The 21655-nt window shown below is 43.3% G+C and overlaps 1 protein-coding gene and 9 non-coding genes across 10 annotated transcripts; 8 read left to right on the top strand and 2 right to left on the bottom strand.

Annotated features, from left to right (window-relative positions):
• The first annotated feature begins 1192 nt into the window (after window positions 1-1192).
• Window positions 1193-1264, top strand: trnae-cuc. Its single transcript has one exon. It is a non-coding gene; the product is annotated as a tRNA-Glu (tRNA).
• Window positions 1265-5316: 4052 nt separating this feature from the next.
• Window positions 5317-5388, top strand: trnae-cuc. The gene has a single exon. It is a non-coding gene; the product is annotated as a tRNA-Glu (tRNA).
• Window positions 5389-6908: 1520 nt separating this feature from the next.
• On the top strand, window positions 6909-6980 carry trnae-cuc. Its single transcript has one exon. It is a non-coding gene; the product is annotated as a tRNA-Glu (tRNA).
• Window positions 6981-8500: 1520 nt separating this feature from the next.
• On the top strand, window positions 8501-8572 carry trnae-cuc. Its single transcript has one exon. It is a non-coding gene; the product is annotated as a tRNA-Glu (tRNA).
• Window positions 8573-10092: 1520 nt separating this feature from the next.
• Window positions 10093-10163, top strand: trnae-cuc. Its single transcript has one exon. It is a non-coding gene; the product is annotated as a tRNA-Glu (tRNA).
• A 1519-nt stretch (window positions 10164-11682) lies between these two features.
• trnae-cuc lies at window positions 11683-11754 on the top strand. Its single transcript has one exon. It is a non-coding gene; the product is annotated as a tRNA-Glu (tRNA).
• A 1520-nt stretch (window positions 11755-13274) lies between these two features.
• Window positions 13275-13346, top strand: trnae-cuc. Its single transcript has one exon. It is a non-coding gene; the product is annotated as a tRNA-Glu (tRNA).
• Window positions 13347-14866: 1520 nt separating this feature from the next.
• On the top strand, window positions 14867-14938 carry trnae-cuc. Its single transcript has one exon. It is a non-coding gene; the product is annotated as a tRNA-Glu (tRNA).
• A 1702-nt stretch (window positions 14939-16640) lies between these two features.
• LOC119914073 (EGF domain-specific O-linked N-acetylglucosamine transferase-like) lies at window positions 16641-21222 on the bottom strand. Its single transcript, XM_038733076.1, has 6 exons — window positions 21185-21222; window positions 19833-19939; window positions 19363-19466; window positions 18064-18156; window positions 17469-17540; window positions 16641-16739 (listed from the first exon to the last, which is right to left on the bottom strand). Exons 1-6 carry the CDS (start codon window positions 21220-21222, stop codon window positions 16641-16643), a joined length of 513 nt encoding a protein of 170 aa, XP_038589004.1.
• On the bottom strand, window positions 21164-21236 carry trnar-acg. Its single transcript has one exon. It is a non-coding gene; the product is annotated as a tRNA-Arg (tRNA).
• Window positions 21237-21655: the final 419 nt, after the last annotated feature.

Below are 21655 nucleotides of genomic sequence, written 5' to 3'. Positions count from 1 at the left end.
AGCATAGAGAATCCGATCAAAAAAGACAAAACACTTGTCTGTTAGGTCTGTTTATGTTATGTGATTAGAAGAGATGTGTGAATTAGCTGCTGACAATAGAATAAATGATTCTATTACCACTGCTACGCAGCGACACGCAACCCTACCTATCCTTCCCGCCAGGCGATCCCACTGTCTCGTTGCAGATCACGGACTGTCTATCGACATATCTGCATGGATGAAGGCTTGCGACCTTCAACTAAACCTCTCTAAGACTGAACTCTTGGTCATTCCAGCCAAGCAATCTATCCACCATAACATCAAACTACAAATTGACTACGCAACCATCACTCCAACCAAGGTGGTGAGAAACTTGGGTGTCATGATTGGTGACCAGCTGTCCTTTTCAGACCATGTTGCTACTGTCTCTCGGTCATGCCACTTGTATATACAATACAATGATCTTGTATTGATTGCACTTTTTGTTAACTCTTACTTCCTTCCCTAGGTATTTACCCCATTGATGTGATATGTACTGTGAGCTCTTACTAGTATTTATTGCTGCTCTTACTAGTATGTATTGTCAGTAGTTGATGCTCTGTTGATGCTTGTATGTTGTTCCTCAAATGTAAGTCGCTTTGGATAAAAGCGTCTGCCAAATGAGTAAATGTAAATGTAAATGATCATTTGTCAACGTCATGAAATCATGCAACAGAAACGTGCTTTGGCGAAGAGGATTTCTTGTCACCAACACTGACTGAAGGCTGCAGTCCACCGCGCTCTGCGTTCTGGCTGCGAGGAGGACGCCACAGCTGATCGCAGCCATTCTAGACAAAGCTTGGGATTCCACCAGATGCGCCGCAGAGCGATTCAGAAGCGGCTCTCTGCTTTGCTCAGTGGAGAATACGAGGCTAGTCTATTGTTGACAGAAGCTGCGTAAAGCTGCACCGAGCAGATCAAATTCCCAGGAAGTCAGACACTGAAACAGCATAGAGAATCCGATCAAAAAAGACAAAACACTCTGCCTGTTACTTAAGTCTGTATATGTTTCTGTGATTGGAAGAGATGTGTCTTTGTGTTGCCACTACTGTTTCTATGGCTTCCATATAAAAGAGATATTTGACTGCTTTCTAAGTTATCCACATAGGCATAGCTGCACAAGCTGATGGAACATGTTGGTGTCCTATTTGAAATGGCATTTCACTGCTCACGCTCCCTGGTGGTCTAGTGGCTAGGATTCGGCGCTCTCACCGCCGCGGCCCGGGTTCGATTCCCGGTCAGGGAAAGTACACTTTATGTCTGTCTGTGACTGTGAATTTGCTGCTTGACAACAGTAATGTTGATCATTTGTCAATTTCATGAAATCATGCAACGGAAATGTTGCTTTGGCGAAGAGGATTTCTTGTCACCAACAATGACTGAAGGCTGCAGTCCACCGCGCTCTACGTTCTAGCTGCGAGGAGGACGCCACAGCTGATCGCAGCCATTCTGGACAAAGTGGCTCTCTGCTTTGCTCAGTGGAAAATACGAGGCTAGTCTATTGTTGACAGAAGCTGCGTAAAGCTGCACCGAGCAGATCAAATTGCCCAGGAAGTCAGACACTGAAACAGCATAGAGAATCCGATCAAAAAAGACAAAACACTTGTCTGTTAGGTCTGTTTATGTTTATGTGATTAGAAGAGATGTGTGAATTAGCTGCTTGACAATAGTAATAATGATTCTCTTACCACTGCTACGCAGACGACACGCAACCCTACCTATCCTTCCCGCCAGGCGATCCCACTGTCTCGTTGCAGATCACGGACTGTCTATCGACATATCTGCATGGATGAAGGCTTGCGACCTTCAACTAAACCTCTCTAAGACTGAACTCTTGGTCATTCCAGCCAAGCAATCTATCCACCATAACATCAAACTACAAATTGACTACGCAACCATCACTCCAACCAAGGTGGTGAGAAACTTGGGTGTCATGATTGGTGACCAGCTGTCCTTTTCAGACCATGTTGCTACTGTCTCTCGGTCATGCCACTTGTATATACAATACAATGATCTTGTATTGATTGCACTTTTTGTTAACTCTTACTTCCTTCCCTAGGTATTTACCCCATTGATGTGATATGTACTGTGAGCTCTTACTAGTATGTATTGTCAGTAGTTGATGCTCTGTTGATGCTTGTATGTTGTTCCTCAAATGTAAGTCGCTTTGGATAAAAGCGTCTGCCAAATGAGTAAATGTAAATGTAAATGATCATTTGTCAACGTCATGAAATCATGCAACAGAAACGTTGCTTTGGCGAAGAGGATTTCTTGTCACCAACACTGACTGAAGGCTGCAGTCCACCGCGCTCTGCGTTCTGGCTGCGAGGAGGACGCCACAGCTGATCGCAGCCATTCTAGACAAAGCTTGGGATTCCACCAGATGCGCCGCAGAGCGATTCAGAAGCGGCTCTCTGCTTTGCTCAGTGGAGAATACGAGGCTAGTCTATTGTTGACAGAAGCTGCGTAAAGCTGCACCGAGCAGATCAAATTGCCCAGGAAGTCAGACACTGAAACAGCATAGAGAATCCGATCAAAAAAGACAAAACACTCTGCCTGTTACTTAAGTCTGTATATGTTTCTGTGATTGGAAGAGATGTGTCTTTGTGTTGCCACTACTGTTTCTATGGCTTCCATATAAAAGATATATTTGACTGCTTTCTAAGTTATCCACATAGGCATAGCTGCACAAGCTGATGGAACATGTTGGTGTCCTATTTGAAATGGCATTTCACTGCTCACGCTCCCTGGTGGTCTAGTGGCTAGGATTCGGCGCTCTCGCGGCCGGGGTTCGATTCCCGGTCAGGGAAAGTACACTTTATGTCTGTCTGTGACTGTGAATTTGCTGCTTGACAATAGTAATGTTGATCATTTGTCAATTTCATGAAATCATGCAACGGAAATGTTGCTTTGGCGAAGAGGATTTCTTGTCACCAACAATGACTGAAGGCTGCAGTCCACCGCGCTCTACGTTCTAGCTGCGAGGAGGACGCCACAGCTGATCGCAGCCATTCTGGACAAAGTGGCTCTCTGCTTTGCTCAGTGGAAAATACGAGGCTAGTCTATTGTTGACAGAAGCTGCGTAAAGCTGCACCGAGCAGATCAAATTGCCCAGGAAGTCAGACACTGAAACAGCATAGAGAATCCGATCAAAAAAGACAAAACACTTGTCTGTTAGGTCTGTTTATGTTTATGTGATTAGAAGAGATGTGTGAATTAGCTGCTTGACAATAGTAATAATGATTCTATTACCACTGCTACGCAGACGACACGCAACCCTACCTATCCTTCCCGCCAGGCGATCCCACTGTCTCGTTGCAGATCACGGACTGTCTATCGACATATCTGCATGGATGAAGGCTTGCGACCTTCAACTAAACCTCTCTAAGACTGAACTCTTGGTCATTCCAGCCAAGCAATCTATCCACCATAACATCAAACTACAAATTGACTACGCAACCATCACTCCAACCAAGGTGGTGAGAAACTTGGGTGTCATGATTGGTGACCAGCTGTCCTTTTCAGACCATGTTGCTACTGTCTCTCGGTCATGCCACTTGTATATACAATACAATGATCTTGTATTGATTGCACTTTTTGTTAACTCTTACTTCCTTCCCTAGGTATTTACCCCATTGATGTGATATGTACTGTGAGCTCTTACTAGTATTTATTGCTGCTCTTACTAGTATGTATTGTCAGTAGTTGATGCTCTGTTGATGCTTGTATGTTGTTCCTCAAATGTAAGTCGCTTTGGATAAAAGCGTCTGCCAAATGAGTAAATGTAAATGTAAATGATCATTTGTCAACGTCATGAAATCATGCAACAGAAACGTTGCTTTGGCGAAGAGGATTTCTTGTCACCAACACTGACTGAAGGCTGCAGTCCACCGCGCTCTGCGTTCTGGCTGCGAGGAGGACGCCACAGCTGATCGCAGCCATTCTAGACAAGCTTGGGATTCCACCAGATGCGCCGCAGAGCGATTCAGAAGCGGCTCTCTGCTTTGCTCAGTGGAAATACGAGGCTAGTCTATTGTTGACAGAAGCTGCGTAAAGCTGCACCGAGCAGATCAAATTGCCCAGGAAGTCAGACACTGAAACAGCATAGAGAATCCGATCAAAAAAGACAAAACACTTGTCTGTTAGGTCTGTTTATGTTTATGTGATTAGAAGAGATGTGTGAATTAGCTGCTTGACAATAGTAATAATGATTCTCTTACCACTGCTACGCAGACGACACGCAACCCTACCTATCCTTCCCGCCAGGCGATCCCACTGTCTCGTTGCAGATCACGGACTGTCTATCGACATATCTGCATGGATGAAGGCTTGCGACCTTCAACTAAACCTCTCTAAGACTGAACTCTTGGTCATTCCAGCCAAGCAATCTATCCACCATAACATCAAACTACAAATTGACTACGCAACCATCACTCCAACCAAGGTGGTGAGAAACTTGGGTGTCATGATTGGTGACCAGCTGTCCTTTTCAGACCATGTTGCTACTGTCTCTCGGTCATGCCACTTGTATATACAATACAATGATCTTGTATTGATTGCACTTTTTGTTAACTCTTACTTCCTTCCCTAGGTATTTACCCCATTGATGTGATATGTACTGTGAGCTCTTACTAGTATTTATTGCTGCTCTTACTAGTATGTATTGTCAGTAGTTGATGCTCTGTTGATGCTTGTATGTTGTTCCTCAAATGTAAGTCGCTTTGGATAAAAGCGTCTGCCAAATGAGTAAATGTAAATGTAAATGATCATTTGTCAACGTCATGAAATCATGCAACAGAAACGTTGCTTTGGCGAAGAGGATTTCTTGTCACCAACACTGACTGAAGGCTGCAGTCCACCGCGCTCTGCGTTCTGGCTGCGAGGAGGACGCCACAGCTGATCGCAGCCATTCTAGACAAAGCTTGGGATTCCACCAGATGCGCCGCAGAGCGATTCAGAAGCGGCTCTCTGCTTTGCTCAGTGGAGAATACGAGGCTAGTCTATTGTTGACAGAAGCTGCGTAAAGCTGCACCGAGCAGATCAAATTGCCCAGGAAGTCAGACACTGAAACAGCATAGAGAATCCGATCAAAAAAGACAAAACACTCTGCCTGTTACTTAAGTCTGTATATGTTTCTGTGATTGGAAGAGATGTGTCTTTGTGTTGCCACTACTGTTTCTATGGCTTCCATATAAAAGATATATTTGACTGCTTTCTAAGTTATCCACATAGGCATAGCTGCACAAGCTGATGGAACATGTTGGTGTCCTATTTGAAATGGCATTTCACTGCTCACGCTCCCTGGTGGTCTAGTGGCTAGGATTCGGCGCTCTCACCGCCGCGGCCCGGGTTCGATTCCCGGTCAGGGAAAGTACACTTTATGTCTGTCTGTGACTGTGAATTTGCTGCTTGACAACAGTAATGTTGATCATTTGTCAATTTCATGAAATCATGCAACGGAAATGTTGCTTTGGCGAAGAGGATTTCTTGTCACCAACAATGACTGAAGGCTGCAGTCCACCGCGCTCTACGTTCTAGCTGCGAGGAGGACGCCACAGCTGATCGCAGCCATTCTGGACAAAGTGGCTCTCTGCTTTGCTCAGTGGAAAATACGAGGCTAGTCTATTGTTGACAGAAGCTGCGTAAAGCTGCACCGAGCAGATCAAATTGCCCAGGAAGTCAGACACTGAAACAGCATAGAGAATCCGATCAAAAAAGACAAAACACTTGTCTGTTAGGTCTGTTTATGTTTATGTGATTAGAAGAGATGTGTGAATTAGCTGCTTGACAATAGTAATAATGATTCTCTTACCACTGCTACGCAGACGACACGCAACCCTACCTATCCTTCCCGCCAGGCGATCCCACTGTCTCGTTGCAGATCACGGACTGTCTATCGACATATCTGCATGGATGAAGGCTTGCGACCTTCAACTAAACCTCTCTAAGACTGAACTCTTGGTCATTCCAGCCAAGCAATCTATCCACCATAACATCAAACTACAAATTGACTACGCAACCATCACTCCAACCAAGGTGGTGAGAAACTTGGGTGTCATGATTGGTGACCAGCTGTCCTTTTCAGACCATGTTGCTACTGTCTCTCGGTCATGCCACTTGTATATACAATACAATGATCTTGTATTGATTGCACTTTTTGTTAACTCTTACTTCCTTCCCTAGGTATTTACCCCATTGATGTGATATGTACTGTGAGCTCTTACTAGTATTTATTGCTGCTCTTACTAGTATGTATTGTCAGTAGTTGATGCTCTGTTGATGCTTGTATGTTGTTCCTCAAATGTAAGTCGCTTTGGATAAAAGCGTCTGCCAAATGAGTAAATGTAAATGTAAATGATCATTTGTCAACGTCATGAAATCATGCAACAGAAACGTTGCTTTGGCGAAGAGGATTTCTTGTCACCAACACTGACTGAAGGCTGCAGTCCACCGCGCTCTGCGTTCTGGCTGCGAGGAGGACGCCACAGCTGATCGCAGCCATTCTAGACAAAGCTTGGGATTCCACCAGATGCGCCGCAGAGCGATTCAGAAGCGGCTCTCTGCTTTGCTCAGTGGAGAATACGAGGCTAGTCTATTGTTGACAGAAGCTGCGTAAAGCTGCACCGAGCAGATCAAATTGCCCAGGAAGTCAGACACTGAAACAGCATAGAGAATCCGATCAAAAAAGACAAAACACTCTGCCTGTTACTTAAGTCTGTATATGTTTCTGTGATTGGAAGAGATGTGTCTTTGTGTTGCCACTACTGTTTCTATGGCTTCCATATAAAAGATATATTTGACTGCTTTCTAAGTTATCCACATAGGCATAGCTGCACAAGCTGATGGAACATGTTGGTGTCCTATTTGAAATGGCATTTCACTGCTCACGCTCCCTGGTGGTCTAGTGGCTAGGATTCGGCGCTCTCACCGCCGCGGCCCGGGTTCGATTCCCGGTCAGGGAAAGTACACTTTATGTCTGTCTGTGACTGTGAATTTGCTGCTTGACAATAGTAATGTTGATCATTTGTCAATTTCATGAAATCATGCAACGGAAATGTTGCTTTGGCGAAGAGGATTTCTTGTCACCAACAATGACTGAAGGCTGCAGTCCACCGCGCTCTACGTTCTAGCTGCGAGGAGGACGCCACAGCTGATCGCAGCCATTCTGGACAAAGTGGCTCTCTGCTTTGCTCAGTGGAAAATACGAGGCTAGTCTATTGTTGACAGAAGCTGCGTAAAGCTGCACCGAGCAGATCAAATTGCCCAGGAAGTCAGACACTGAAACAGCATAGAGAATCCGATCAAAAAAGACAAAACACTTGTCTGTTAGGTCTGTTTATGTTTATGTGATTAGAAGAGATGTGTGAATTAGCTGCTTGACAATAGTAATAATGATTCTCTTACCACTGCTACGCAGACGACACGCAACCCTACCTATCCTTCCCGCCAGGCGATCCCACTGTCTCGTTGCAGATCACGGACTGTCTATCGACATATCTGCATGGATGAAGGCTTGCGACCTTCAACTAAACCTCTCTAAGACTGAACTCTTGGTCATTCCAGCCAAGCAATCTATCCACCATAACATCAAACTACAAATTGACTACGCAACCATCACTCCAACCAAGGTGGTGAGAAACTTGGGTGTCATGATTGGTGACCAGCTGTCCTTTTCAGACCATGTTGCTACTGTCTCTCGGTCATGCCACTTGTATATACAATACAATGATCTTGTATTGATTGCACTTTTTGTTAACTCTTACTTCCTTCCCTAGGTATTTACCCCATTGATGTGATATGTACTGTGAGCTCTTACTAGTATTTATTGCTGCTCTTACTAGTATGTATTGTCAGTAGTTGATGCTCTGTTGATGCTTGTATGTTGTTCCTCAAATGTAAGTCGCTTTGGATAAAAGCGTCTGCCAAATGAGTAAATGTAAATGTAAATGATCATTTGTCAACGTCATGAAATCATGCAACAGAAACGTTGCTTTGGCGAAGAGGATTTCTTGTCACCAACACTGACTGAAGGCTGCAGTCCACCGCGCTCTGCGTTCTGGCTGCGAGGAGGACGCCACAGCTGATCGCAGCCATTCTAGACAAAGCTTGGGATTCCACCAGATGCGCCGCAGAGCGATTCAGAAGCGGCTCTCTGCTTTGCTCAGTGGAGAATACGAGGCTAGTCTATTGTTGACAGAAGCTGCGTAAAGCTGCACCGAGCAGATCAAATTGCCCAGGAAGTCAGACACTGAAACAGCATAGAGAATCCGATCAAAAAAGACAAAACACTCTGCCTGTTACTTAAGTCTGTATATGTTTCTGTGATTGGAAGAGATGTGTCTTTGTGTTGCCACTACTGTTTCTATGGCTTCCATATAAAAGATATATTTGACTGCTTTCTAAGTTATCCACATAGGCATAGCTGCACAAGCTGATGGAACATGTTGGTGTCCTATTTGAAATGGCATTTCACTGCTCACGCTCCCTGGTGGTCTAGTGGCTAGGATTCGGCGCTCTCACCGCCGCGGCCCGGGTTCGATTCCCGGTCAGGGAAAGTACACTTTATGTCTGTCTGTGACTGTGAATTTGCTGCTTGACAATAGTAATGTTGATCATTTGTCAATTTCATGAAATCATGCAACGGAAATGTTGCTTTGGCGAAGAGGATTTCTTGTCACCAACAATGACTGAAGGCTGCAGTCCACCGCGCTCTACGTTCTAGCTGCGAGGAGGACGCCACAGCTGATCGCAGCCATTCTGGACAAAGTGGCTCTCTGCTTTGCTCAGTGGAAAATACGAGGCTAGTCTATTGTTGACAGAAGCTGCGTAAAGCTGCACCGAGCAGATCAAATTGCCCAGGAAGTCAGACACTGAAACAGCATAGAGAATCCGATCAAAAAAGACAAAACACTTGTCTGTTAGGTCTGTTTATGTTTATGTGATTAGAAGAGATGTGTGAATTAGCTGCTTGACAATAGTAATAATGATTCTCTTACCACTGCTACGCAGACGACACGCAACCCTACCTATCCTTCCCGCCAGGCGATCCCACTGTCTCGTTGCAGATCACGGACTGTCTATCGACATATCTGCATGGATGAAGGCTTGCGACCTTCAACTAAACCTCTCTAAGACTGAACTCTTGGTCATTCCAGCCAAGCAATCTATCCACCATAACATCAAACTACAAATTGACTACGCAACCATCACTCCAACCAAGGTGGTGAGAAACTTGGGTGTCATGATTGGTGACCAGCTGTCCTTTTCAGACCATGTTGCTACTGTCTCTCGGTCATGCCACTTGTATATACAATACAATGATCTTGTATTGATTGCACTTTTTGTTAACTCTTACTTCCTTCCCTAGGTATTTACCCCATTGATGTGATATGTACTGTGAGCTCTTACTAGTATTTATTGCTGCTCTTACTAGTATGTATTGTCAGTAGTTGATGCTCTGTTGATGCTTGTATGTTGTTCCTCAAATGTAAGTCGCTTTGGATAAAAGCGTCTGCCAAATGAGTAAATGTAAATGTAAATGATCATTTGTCAACGTCATGAAATCATGCAACAGAAACGTTGCTTTGGCGAAGAGGATTTCTTGTCACCAACACTGACTGAAGGCTGCAGTCCACCGCGCTCTGCGTTCTGGCTGCGAGGAGGACGCCACAGCTGATCGCAGCCATTCTAGACAAAGCTTGGGATTCCACCAGATGCGCCGCAGAGCGATTCAGAAGCGGCTCTCTGCTTTGCTCAGTGGAGAATACGAGGCTAGTCTATTGTTGACAGAAGCTGCGTAAAGCTGCACCGAGCAGATCAAATTGCCCAGGAAGTCAGACACTGAAACAGCATAGAGAATCCGATCAAAAAAGACAAAACACTCTGCCTGTTACTTAAGTCTGTATATGTTTCTGTGATTGGAAGAGATGTGTCTTTGTGTTGCCACTACTGTTTCTATGGCTTCCATATAAAAGATATATTTGACTGCTTTCTAAGTTATCCACATAGGCATAGCTGCACAAGCTGATGGAACATGTTGGTGTCCTATTTGAAATGGCATTTCACTGCTCACGCTCCCTGGTGGTCTAGTGGCTAGGATTCGGCGCTCTCACCGCCGCGCCCGGGTTCGATTCCCGGTCAGGGAAAGTACACTTTATGTCTGTCTGTGACTGTGAATTTGCTGCTTGACAATAGTAATGTTGATCATTTGTCAATTTCATGAAATCATGCAACGGAAATGTTGCTTTGGCGAAGAGGATTTCTTGTCACCAACAATGACTGAAGGCTGCAGTCCACCGCGCTCTACGTTCTAGCTGCGAGGAGGACGCCACAGCTGATCGCAGCCATTCTGGACAAAGTGGCTCTCTGCTTTGCTCAGTGGAAAATACGAGGCTAGTCTATTGTTGACAGAAGCTGCGTAAAGCTGCACCGAGCAGATCAAATTGCCCAGGAAGTCAGACACTGAAACAGCATAGAGAATCCGATCAAAAAAGACAAAACACTTGTCTGTTAGGTCTGTTTATGTTTATGTGATTAGAAGAGATGTGTGAATTAGCTGCTTGACAATAGTAATAATGATTCTTTACCACTGCTACGCAGACGACACGCAACCCTACCTATCCTTCCCGCCAGGCGATCCCACTGTCTCGTTGCAGATCACGGACTGTCTATCGACATATCTGCATGGATGAAGGCTTGCGACCTTCAACTAAACCTCTCTAAGACTGAACTCTTGGTCATTCCAGCCAAGCAATCTATCCACCATAACATCAAACTACAAATTGACTACGCAACCATCACTCCAACCAAGGTGGTGAGAAACTTGGGTGTCATGATTGGTGACCAGCTGTCCTTTTCAGACCATGTTGCTACTGTCTCTCGGTCATGCCACTTGTATATACAATACAATGATCTTGTATTGATTGCACTTTTTGTTAACTCTTACTTCCTTCCCTAGGTATTTACCCCATTGATGTGATATGTACTGTGAGCTCTTACTAGTATTTATTGCTGCTCTTACTAGTATGTATTGTCAGTAGTTGATGCTCTGTTGATGCTTGTATGTTGTTCCTCAAATGTAAGTCGCTTTGGATAAAAGCGTCTGCCAAATGAGTAAATGTAAATGTAAATGATCATTTGTCAACGTCATGAAATCATGCAACAGAAACGTTGCTTTGGCGAAGAGGATTTCTTGTCACCAACACTGACTGAAGGCTGCAGTCCACCGCGCTCTGCGTTCTGGCTGCGAGGAGGACGCCACAGCTGATCGCAGCCATTCTAGACAAAGCTTGGGATTCCACCAGATGCGCCGCAGAGCGATTCAGAAGCGGCTCTCTGCTTTGCTCAGTGGAGAATACGAGGCTAGTCTATTGTTGACAGAAGCTGCGTAAAGCTGCACCGAGCAGATCAAATTGCCCAGGAAGTCAGACACTGAAACAGCATAGAGAATCCGATCAAAAAAGACAAAACACTCTGCCTGTTACTTAAGTCTGTATATGTTTCTGTGATTGGAAGAGATGTGTCTTTGTGTTGCCACTACTGTTTCTATGGCTTCCATATAAAAGATATATTTGACTGCTTTCTAAGTTATCCACATAGGCATAGCTGCACAAGCTGATGGAACATGTTGGTGTCCTATTTGAAATGGCATTTCACTGCTCACGCTCCCTGGTGGTCTAGTGGCTAGGATTCGGCGCTCTCACCGCCGCGGCCCGGGTTCGATTCCCGGTCAGGGAAAGTACACTTTATGTCTGTCTGTGACTGTGAATTTGCTGCTTGACAATAGTAATGTTGATCATTTGTCAATTTCATGAAATCATGCAACGGAAATGTTGCTTTGGCGAAGAGGATTTCTTGTCACCAACAATGACTGAAGGCTGCAGTCCACCGCGCTCTACGTTCTAGCTGCGAGGAGGACGCCACAGCTGATCGCAGCCATTCTGGACAAAGTGGCTCTCTGCTTTGCTCAGTGGAAAATACGAGGCTAGTCTATTGTTGACAGAAGCTGCGTAAAGCTGCACCGAGCAGATCAAATTGCCCAGGAAGTCAGACACTGAAACAGCATAGAGAATCCGATCAAAAAAGACAAAACACTTGTCTGTTAGGTCTGTTTATGTTTATGTGATTAGAAGAGATGTGTGAATTAGCTGCTTGACAATAGTAATAATGATTCTCTTACCACTGCTACGCAGACGACACGCAACCCTACCTATCCTTCCCGCCAGGCGATCCCACTGTCTCGTTGCAGATCACGGACTGTCTATCGACATATCTGCATGGATGAAGGCTTGCGACCTTCAACTAAACCTCTCTAAGACTGAACTCTTGGTCATTCCAGCCAAGCAATCTATCCACCATAACATCAAACTACAAATTGACTACGCAACCATCACTCCAACCAAGGTGGTGAGAAACTTGGGTGTCATGATTGGTGACCAGCTGTCCTTTTCAGACCATGTTGCTACTGTCTCTCGGTCATGCCACTTGTATATACAATACAATGATCTTGTATTGATTGCACTTTTTGTTAACTCTTACTTCCTTCCCTAGGTATTTACCCCATTGATGTGATATGTACTGTGAGCTCTTACTAGTATTTATTGCTGCTCTTACTAGTATGTATTGTCAGTAGTTGATGCTCTGTTGATGCTTGTATGTTGTTCCTCAAATGTAAGTCGCTTTGGATAAAAGCGTCTGCCAAATGAGTAAATGTAAATGTAAATGATCATTTGTCAACGTCATGAAATCATGCAACAGAAACGTTGCTTTGGCGAAGAGGATTTCTTGTCACCAACACTGACTGAAGGCTGCAGTCCACCGCGCTCTGCGTTCTGGCTGCGAGGAGGACGCCACAGCTGATCGCAGCCATTCTAGACAAAGCTTGGGATTCCACCAGATGCGCCGCAGAGCGATTCAGAAGCGGCTCTCTGCTTTGCTCAGTGGAGAATACGAGGCTAGTCTATTGTTGACAGAAGCTGCGTAAAGCTGCACCGAGCAGATCAAATTGCCCAGGAAGTCAGACACTGAAACAGCATAGAGAATCCGATCAAAAAAGACAAAACACTCTGCCTGTTACTTAAGTCTGTATATGTTTCTGTGATTGGAAGAGATGTGTCTTTGTGTTGCCACTACTGTTTCTATGGCTTCCATATAAAAGATATATTTGACTGCTTTCTAAGTTATCCACATAGGCATAGCTGCACAAGCTGATGGAACATGTTGGTGTCCTATTTGAAATGGCATTTCACTGCTCACGCTCCCTGGTGGTCTAGTGGCTAGGATTCGGCGCTCTCACCGCCGCGGCCCGGGTTCGATTCCCGGTCAGGGAAAGTACACTTTATGTCTGTCTGTGACTGTGAATTTGCTGCTTGACAATAGTAATGTTGATCATTTGTCAATTTCATGAAATCATGCAACGGAAATGTTGCTTTGGCGAAGAGGATTTCTTGTCACCAACAATGACTGAAGGCTGCAGTCCACCGCGCTCTACGTTCTAGCTGCGAGGAGGACGCCACAGCTGATCGCAGCCATTCTGGACAAAGTGGCTCTCTGCTTTGCTCAGTGGAAAATACGAGGCTAGTCTATTGTTGACAGAAGCTGCGTAAAGCTGCACCGAGCAGATCAAATTGCCCAGGAAGTCAGACACTGAAACAGCATAGAGAATCCGATCAAAAAAGACAAAACACTTGTCTGTTAGGTCTGTTTATGTTTATGTGATTAGAAGAGATGTGTGAATTAGCTGCTTGACAATAGTAATAATGATTCTCTTACCACTGCTACGCAGACGACACGCAACCCTACCTATCCTTCCCGCCAGGCGATCCCACTGTCTCGTTGCAGATCACGGACTGTCTATCGACATATCTGCATGGATGAAGGCTTGCGACCTTCAACTAAACCTCTCTAAGACTGAACTCTTGGTCATTCCAGCCAAGCAATCTATCCACCATAACATCAAACTACAAATTGACTACGCAACCATCACTCCAACCAAGGTGGTGAGAAACTTGGGTGTCATGATTGGTGACCAGCTGTCCTTTTCAGACCATGTTGCTACTGTCTCTCGGTCATGCCACTTGTATATACAATACAATGATCTTGTATTGATTGCACTTTTTGTTAACTCTTACTTCCTTCCCTAGGTATTTACCCCATTGATGTGATATGTACTGTGAGCTCTTACTAGTATTTATTGCTGCTCTTACTAGTATGTATTGTCAGTAGTTGATGCTCTGTTGATGCTTGTATGTTGTTCCTCAAATGTAAGTCGCTTTGGATAAAAGCGTCTGCCAAATGAGTAAATGTAAATGTAAATGATCATTTGTCAACGTCATGAAATCATGCAACAGAAACGTTGCTTTGGCGAAGAGGATTTCTTGTCACCAACACTGACTGAAGGCTGCAGTCCACCGCGCTCTGCGTTCTGGCTGCGAGGAGGACGCCACAGCTGATCGCAGCCATTCTAGACAAAGCTTGGGATTCCACCAGATGCGCCGCAGAGCGATTCAGAAGCGGCTCTCTGCTTTGCTCAGTGGAGAATACGAGGCTAGTCTATTGTTGACAGAAGCTGCGTAAAGCTGCACCGAGCAGATCAAATTGCCCAGGAAGTCAGACACTGAAACAGCATAGAGAATCCGATCAAAAAAGACAAAACACTCTGCCTGTTACTTAAGTCTGTATATGTTTCTGTGATTGGAAGAGATGTGTCTTTGTGTTGCCACTACTGTTTCTATGGCTTCCATATAAAAGATATATTTGACTGCTTTCTAAGTTATCCACATAGGCATAGCTGCACAAGCTGATGGAACATGTTGGTGTCCTATTTGAAATGGCATTTCACTGCTCACGCTCCCTGGTGGTCTAGTGGCTAGGATTCGGCGCTCTCACCGCCGCGGCCCGGGTTCGATTCCCGGTCAGGGAAAGTACACTTTATGTCTGTCTGTGACTGTGAATTTGCTGCTTGACAACAGTAATGTTGATCATTTGTCAATTTCATGAAATCATGCAACGGAAATGTTGCTTTGGCGAAGAGGATTTCTTGTCACCAACAATGACTGAAGGCTGCAGTCCACCGCGCTCTACGTTCTAGCTGCGAGGAGGACGCCACAGCTGATCGCAGCCATTCTGGACAAAGTGGCTCTCTGCTTTGCTCAGTGGAAAATACGAGGCTAGTCTATTGTTGACAGAAGCTGCGTAAAGCTGCACCGAGCAGATCAAATTGCCCAGGAAGTCAGACACTGAAACAGCATAGAGAATCCGATCAAAAAAGACAAAACACTTGTCTGTTAGGTCTGTTTATGTTTATGTGATTAGAAGAGATGTGTGAATTAGCTGCTTGACAATAGTAATAATGATTCTATTACCACTGCTACGCAGACGACACGCAACCCTACCTATCCTTCCCGCCAGGCGATCCCACTGTCTCGTTGCAGATCACGGACTGTCTATCGACATATCTGCATGGATGAAGGCTTGCGACCTTCAACTAAACCTCTCTAAGACTGAACTCTTGGTCATTCCAGCCAAGCAATCTATCCACCATAACATCAAACTACAAATTGACTACGCAACCATCACTCCAACCAAGGTGGTGAGAAACTTGGGTGTCATGATTGGTGACCAGCTGTCCTTTTCAGACCATGTTGCTACTGTCTCTCGGTCATGCCACTTTGCTCTATACAACATAAGAAAATCAGGCCCTACCTCACTCAGTACGCCACCCAGCTTCTGGTACAGGCCATGGTTATCTCTCGCATCGACTATTGCAATGCCCTCCTAGCAGGTCTTCCAGCTTGTGCGGTGAAACCCTTACAAATGGTTCAGAACGCAGCAGCACGTCTGGTTTTTGATCAGCCCAAAAGGACTCATGTCACTCCATTACTCAGTGACCTCCACTGGCTCCCCGTGGCCTCCAGAATCAAATTCAAGTCACTAATGCTTGCATACAGAGTGACTACTGGGTCTGCACCCATCTACCTAAACTCCATAATACAAACTTACGTTCCTTCTCGGCCGCTACGCCTCTCCAACGAACGCCGCCTGGCTCTGCCATCCCTTCACACAGAGCAATCCCAGTCCCGGCTATTCGCATCTGTGACACCACAATGGTGGAACGAGCTACCACACGCCATCACAGCAGGGACGTCCCTCTCTAACTTCAAGAAGCTCTTGAAAACTCATCTCTTCCGAGAACACTTCCTCTTATAACACCTCTAACTCCTAACCTCTAACATGCACTTCCTGTGCTCTTCTTCTTCTATCCCCTACAATGATCTTGTATTGATTGCACTTTTTGTTAACTCTTACTTCCTTCCCTAGGTATTTACCCCATTGATGTGATATGTACTGTGAGCTCTTACGAGTATTTATTGCTGCTCTTACTAGTATGTATTGTCAGTAGTTGATGCTCTGTTGATGCTTGTATGTTGTTCCTCAAATGTAAGTCGCTTTGAATAAAAGCGTCTGCCAAATGAGTAAATGTAAATGTAAATGATCATTTCGGCACAAGCTGATGGAACAGGTTGGTGTCCTATTTGAAATGGTTGTCTACTGGTTAGGATTTGTCAGTCTCATAAAAGATTATAATAAAAAGGAACAGATATGAATTAGTGTTAACTAAAAGACTATGTTCCTACCTTTGGCCCATTTTGTGGGATATTCAGTCGATGAAGGACATGCTGGGAGAACGCTCTAAACATCCCTTCACTGTAGCAGTCTGAGATCTGCCGTCAACACATCAAAAAGTGTCAATGACATCCACACATGCAATATATTTCATCTATTCAAATGATTATTTTGTTTTTAGAAAATGAATTGATGGCAATCTGAATCCGGCTACTCTAGTGCACTGCAATGGGTTATGATGAAAAATATGTATCACCCTTGAAATCTGTCTATCATAAACATATTTCCTAATCTCCCAAGAATGAATAACATATGAGCCAATGCATTTCTCAAGTCTAAAAATCTCACAAACACACACTGCTTCACTGCAGTTGTAAATGTGGGCACATGAATATAAACATGACATGTGCTGCAGGGCAATCGCAAGCATCAGCTTGAGGCTGACCTATCAATATTTCACACCTCAAGGCTGGAACCACAGGACAATGCACATTTACATGGTATCATCTTTGTAGTAATCTCCTTGGAATTATCATTTAAATAACATAAGCACTTGCTGAGCTTTTGAATACATCACATAAATATTTGACTTGAACTGCATGTTTCACGACTAAAACCGGATATCATTGTGCATGTGGGGACGAATGTCCAATAAAGGCTTTTAATAAATCTATCACAAAAATATTTAAATGATTACACAAACAAGGCAGCATTGAAACTACGAGATGCTGCAATTTGTTCAAAGCAAATACATGTACATAATAAAGTACATCTGTTTAGTGGCCACACACACAAACACACACACATATACATGACAGGTAACTTACGAGAGGTGTGTTATAAAAGAGGCCATATCTCATTCTCGGGAGGAGGGAGAAGAAGGCATCTTTAAAACACACCTATGGACAAAGTGTAAATAAATCAATGTAGTAAGCATACAGAATGGCACAGAAATCAGTTTGTGTATATGTCATGCTGTTGTACACGAATGCATGCGTACTTCATACATCTTCAAGTGCTTTACAAAATATGGGAATGATGATTTGGGTGTACAAGACCAATTAGGCAATATATAGTAAACATAAAACCTGCACATTGCTGTGGTGTTTTTGAACTGCTATTCTCAGAGATCACTCAAGCACATATTTCTTATTTGTTCAGCCATGGCTGGTCATACTAACTTAACAGCTTCTTACATATATCATCAATACCATTTTTGCTACTTGTGGATACACCAAACACAATATTTCCAGTGAGGATTTTTCCTGAAAAAAAAAGCCAGGACAGGTTCTGTAAAACCACTCTAAAGACTTTAGTTAACTTTCATAGACTAAAAACAACCAATTTTGAGTAAGTGATGAGTTTAACACCTTTACAAAGCAGGAGTATAAAATGTCCAGCCAGAGGTGACATTATACCTACTCTTTTTGAGTCATAGGTCTTCAGGTGTATGATGTCGTAGTCTGAGAAAACCCTCCATGTTTCACTGAACAGATCTCCATAACCATAAAAACTCTGGGGAAAAAAACATGAAATATTGTTACATTAGAAATGAAAAAAACAGCAAAAGTTAAATCAACTACAGCCTTTAGCAGTGCCAGAGTCATCTGTTTAAAAACACAAGTTTTGGTTTTATACAAAATCTGTTATCACATTATCTGACAGTCTGCTGCTGTTTGGACTGCTGTGTGCAGTTTGTGCTGAAAGGTCACTGCTTTCCTTCTCCTTGACAGTTTTCTCTCCTTCCCTTTCCTCTTAACCTCTGTGCACAGTGGGGGGAACAATGGGCCGGATAAGGCTGTCTGTAAAGCATTCTGTTTTTCAACTGGTGTTTCCCCTTGATGTCTTCATCAGGCACATACGCCACTGAATTGTTAAACAAAAACCGTGACTGTAGTACATTATAGACAAACTACAGTGTGGCTTTCTGGCTCGGTTGCTGTATTCAAATCCAATCTCAATTTTAAGATACTTATTTACTTATTTCAAATATTTGTATTACTCCGTGTTTCCTCTTCACCATTTGTGAGCAAATTATGTATAACATAATTAAGTGGGGAAAACAACAGGTTTTACTTTCTTTTTAAAAAAATACATTTTTATTTTACAAAATACTTTCCCTCTCTGATGTTACTCTGGACAATATCATCACAGACAATATTACATAGAGAGAGAAAGCTAAAATATATTGCTGCATCTGCAATATGAATCTTAATCAAACTAATCTTATGCATCAACATTTGGAAAACGTGTTTGATCTTTATTATTCGAGAACAAATCAACTCTTCTCTCTATATGGAGGCTGAGAACTGCCTTCATATAGGATTTATTTCATAAATGTATATTTATTTCTTGTTAGCTAGAAGACGTCATCAACAATTCACTTGAGACAGGACACATGGAAAATCCTGTCTGGTGTTTCATTTTGACAAATAATTAAAGGTGTGACATGAACTTCCTAAACATTTATCTTCTTTTATCGCAGTCTGCAAGGGTGAAAAAGTGTAATTGAAAAAAAAAGTGAAATTAAACAAGTCGTTTATGATTTGTTATCATTTCCGGTGGTCATAGCAAGCACGTTCATTTGAACTTGAACAGCTATGTATCCCTAACTACAGAGTATGTGTAGCTAACCTTAAACAGAAACAACAAACTACAGAACATATCTACCTTACACCCTCCTTTCCATTGAAACTGTAATAGGAGCCTTCTGGTACCCACCGTGTCCCACATGATGATGTTAATATCTGAGCTGAAGGAGTTGTTAATGTGCTGGGAGATGTAGAGGTTGACAAAGTCACAGAAATGGTGGTACATGTTCACTCCTAGTACAGAAACACACAATTATTATTTTTGTCATCATGTAAAGACAGAAAGCGGAAAAAAGTCAACTGTGAACATCAGTCTGATGTTAGGCCTGTCATTAAAAGAGGAACAAATCTCTGGAGTCCAGCTCTCAAGACATTACTCAGCAAGGGTTCTATAAAGTTTGGTGGAATCCTTGCTATTGCATGCTGGAAGCATGAATTAACTGCAAAAACATCTTCATCCAGTGTCTTGCAAACAAGTTGAATGTGCACACGTCCAAAAGAGCATGTGTTTTTTATTAAGGTGTAATACGTGCAAAGGTTTTAGCTACTTGTTTAGACTGCAGGGCTTTAAATTGAGTCACATAAACCTTTGTTACTTACCAGCATCCAGTTTCATGAAAACAGTGGGTTTTTCAATGATGATGTCACAGTGTGCGTCCTCAGTGGGATGAAAGTCCAGCTCAGTGTATGTCTGCAGCTCAGCATACCTGCAAAAAACAGCACAGCACATAAGTATACTATAACAAACATTACAACCCAAAAACATTTATAATAGTGACTTAACAGAGAATTAATTTATTTTAATACTCCCTTTTGCAGGAGTGGACATTTCGAACTTTTGTTACTGCCCGTAGCAGAATCAAAAAAGAAAAAAGAAAGTGTGCATCGGTTTAAGATTATGTTGTCTCTACTGTTTAATCTGAAATAAAATAATAAAGCTATTTTGAATTCATTGGAGAGGGCTAATTCTAGTCCAAGGCCCGATGTACAATAGGCACCCCGAAAATAGGTAATAGGTAAAACAAATTGATTGTCACATGGCAAAAATACAATAAACATTACATTTCTCTTTTCAGGAACCTCACTGGCTAAACAATTCAAATGACAGTAGCTTGTTAAGGTAGAGTGTTCCTGTTTCAGTTGTCCACTGGTCTGACTGAGACAATGATTTGAATATTTGAAGTCCAGTAGACATCTTTGTAATAATAGTTAAAAAAAAGTGCCCATTAAAGGTGGTTAGGGGGAAATTCTATGACCTAAAAATGAACAACTCAAACTGAATCAATTAATAATAATGGTATCACAGAACATGTTTGATAATCTTAATAAGATCTTGTGAATTGCTATTATTAGCTGCACAAGATTTTGCATATTCTGTCAAATTTCCTCCCTCTGTTCGAGTTTGTAATGTCAGGTGGTGGTGAGGTCACATCAGCTCTGGCGAAGAAAAGATATGTGGGGATGATAGCCAACTTGGAGGCATTCCCTTGTTCAGTGGGACTAATATGTTTAAATTCAAAAACATCATTTCAAGATATTTCACTGCAGGCTCACAATAGCAGGGCCTTCAGTGGAGGCTTTCCAGTTTCTATGCTATAATACACGGGGCTGAGGATTGTTCAAATTGTAGGAAATGTCCAGCATTTGTGTTTGCACAGACAACAGAGTTTTCACACAGGGCTTATGTCGGTCTGAACATAGCTCATGGAGTTACTCTGAAATTGCCCAAGAAAGGGTTGAATTTTAACAAATGGGATACCTTTAAATCTAACAACTAATGAGGATATAAATACAATTACTGTGTATTACTGATTACTGTAATAAGCAAACACAACATACAACTATGACAATTGCTGTACTTGGTGCACATTAAGAGCTACATTTTACATTGCAGCATAACTCTCTCCACAGATGAGGGAAAAAAATCTACACGAGCCAGCCAGGAGTCGAACCTAGAATCTTCTGATCCGTAGTCAGACGCGTTATCCATTGCGCCACTGGCCCGCTACAACCCTTTTGACAAAAGACTAGCATGGAGCACAAACTCCACCCTCACATTCCTGAGTGACTCAGCCGGGACTGCTTTCAGAAGGACCAACATGATTCTTTCTGGCAGGGGAAGAAGGGGGGGAGGGGGTCTACTACTTCGCAGCCTCTTGTTGTTACGGATCACTCTACCTGCCTTTGAGTCTGGAACAGTTGACTGCAGAGCTTTGAATCTTTCTGATTTTACCTACACTGTTGTCCCTGGAATGGAGACGTAGCTGGTCTGACTTAAGCAAACATGGCACATAGTGTAACTGCAATGTCTCCAGGCAGGACACAAGCCACCTCTAAGCCGTACAGGACAGTAATACCTACAGACGCCTGTTCAGCTAAATTCTGGCAATACAGTGCACAGAATAGCTTATCAGCGGGGGGGG

This window comes from Micropterus salmoides, unplaced genomic scaffold (assembly GCF_014851395.1).
Source record: "Micropterus salmoides isolate LMB-PRFRI ecotype aquatic unplaced genomic scaffold, ASM1485139v1 Ms_hic_scaffold_1, whole genome shotgun sequence".
In the NCBI taxonomy this organism is placed as follows: Eukaryota; Metazoa; Chordata; class Actinopteri; order Centrarchiformes; family Centrarchidae; genus Micropterus; species Micropterus salmoides.
The sequence above is the reverse complement of the archived record's forward strand: the minus strand, read 5'-3'. Positions and strand labels throughout refer to the sequence as shown.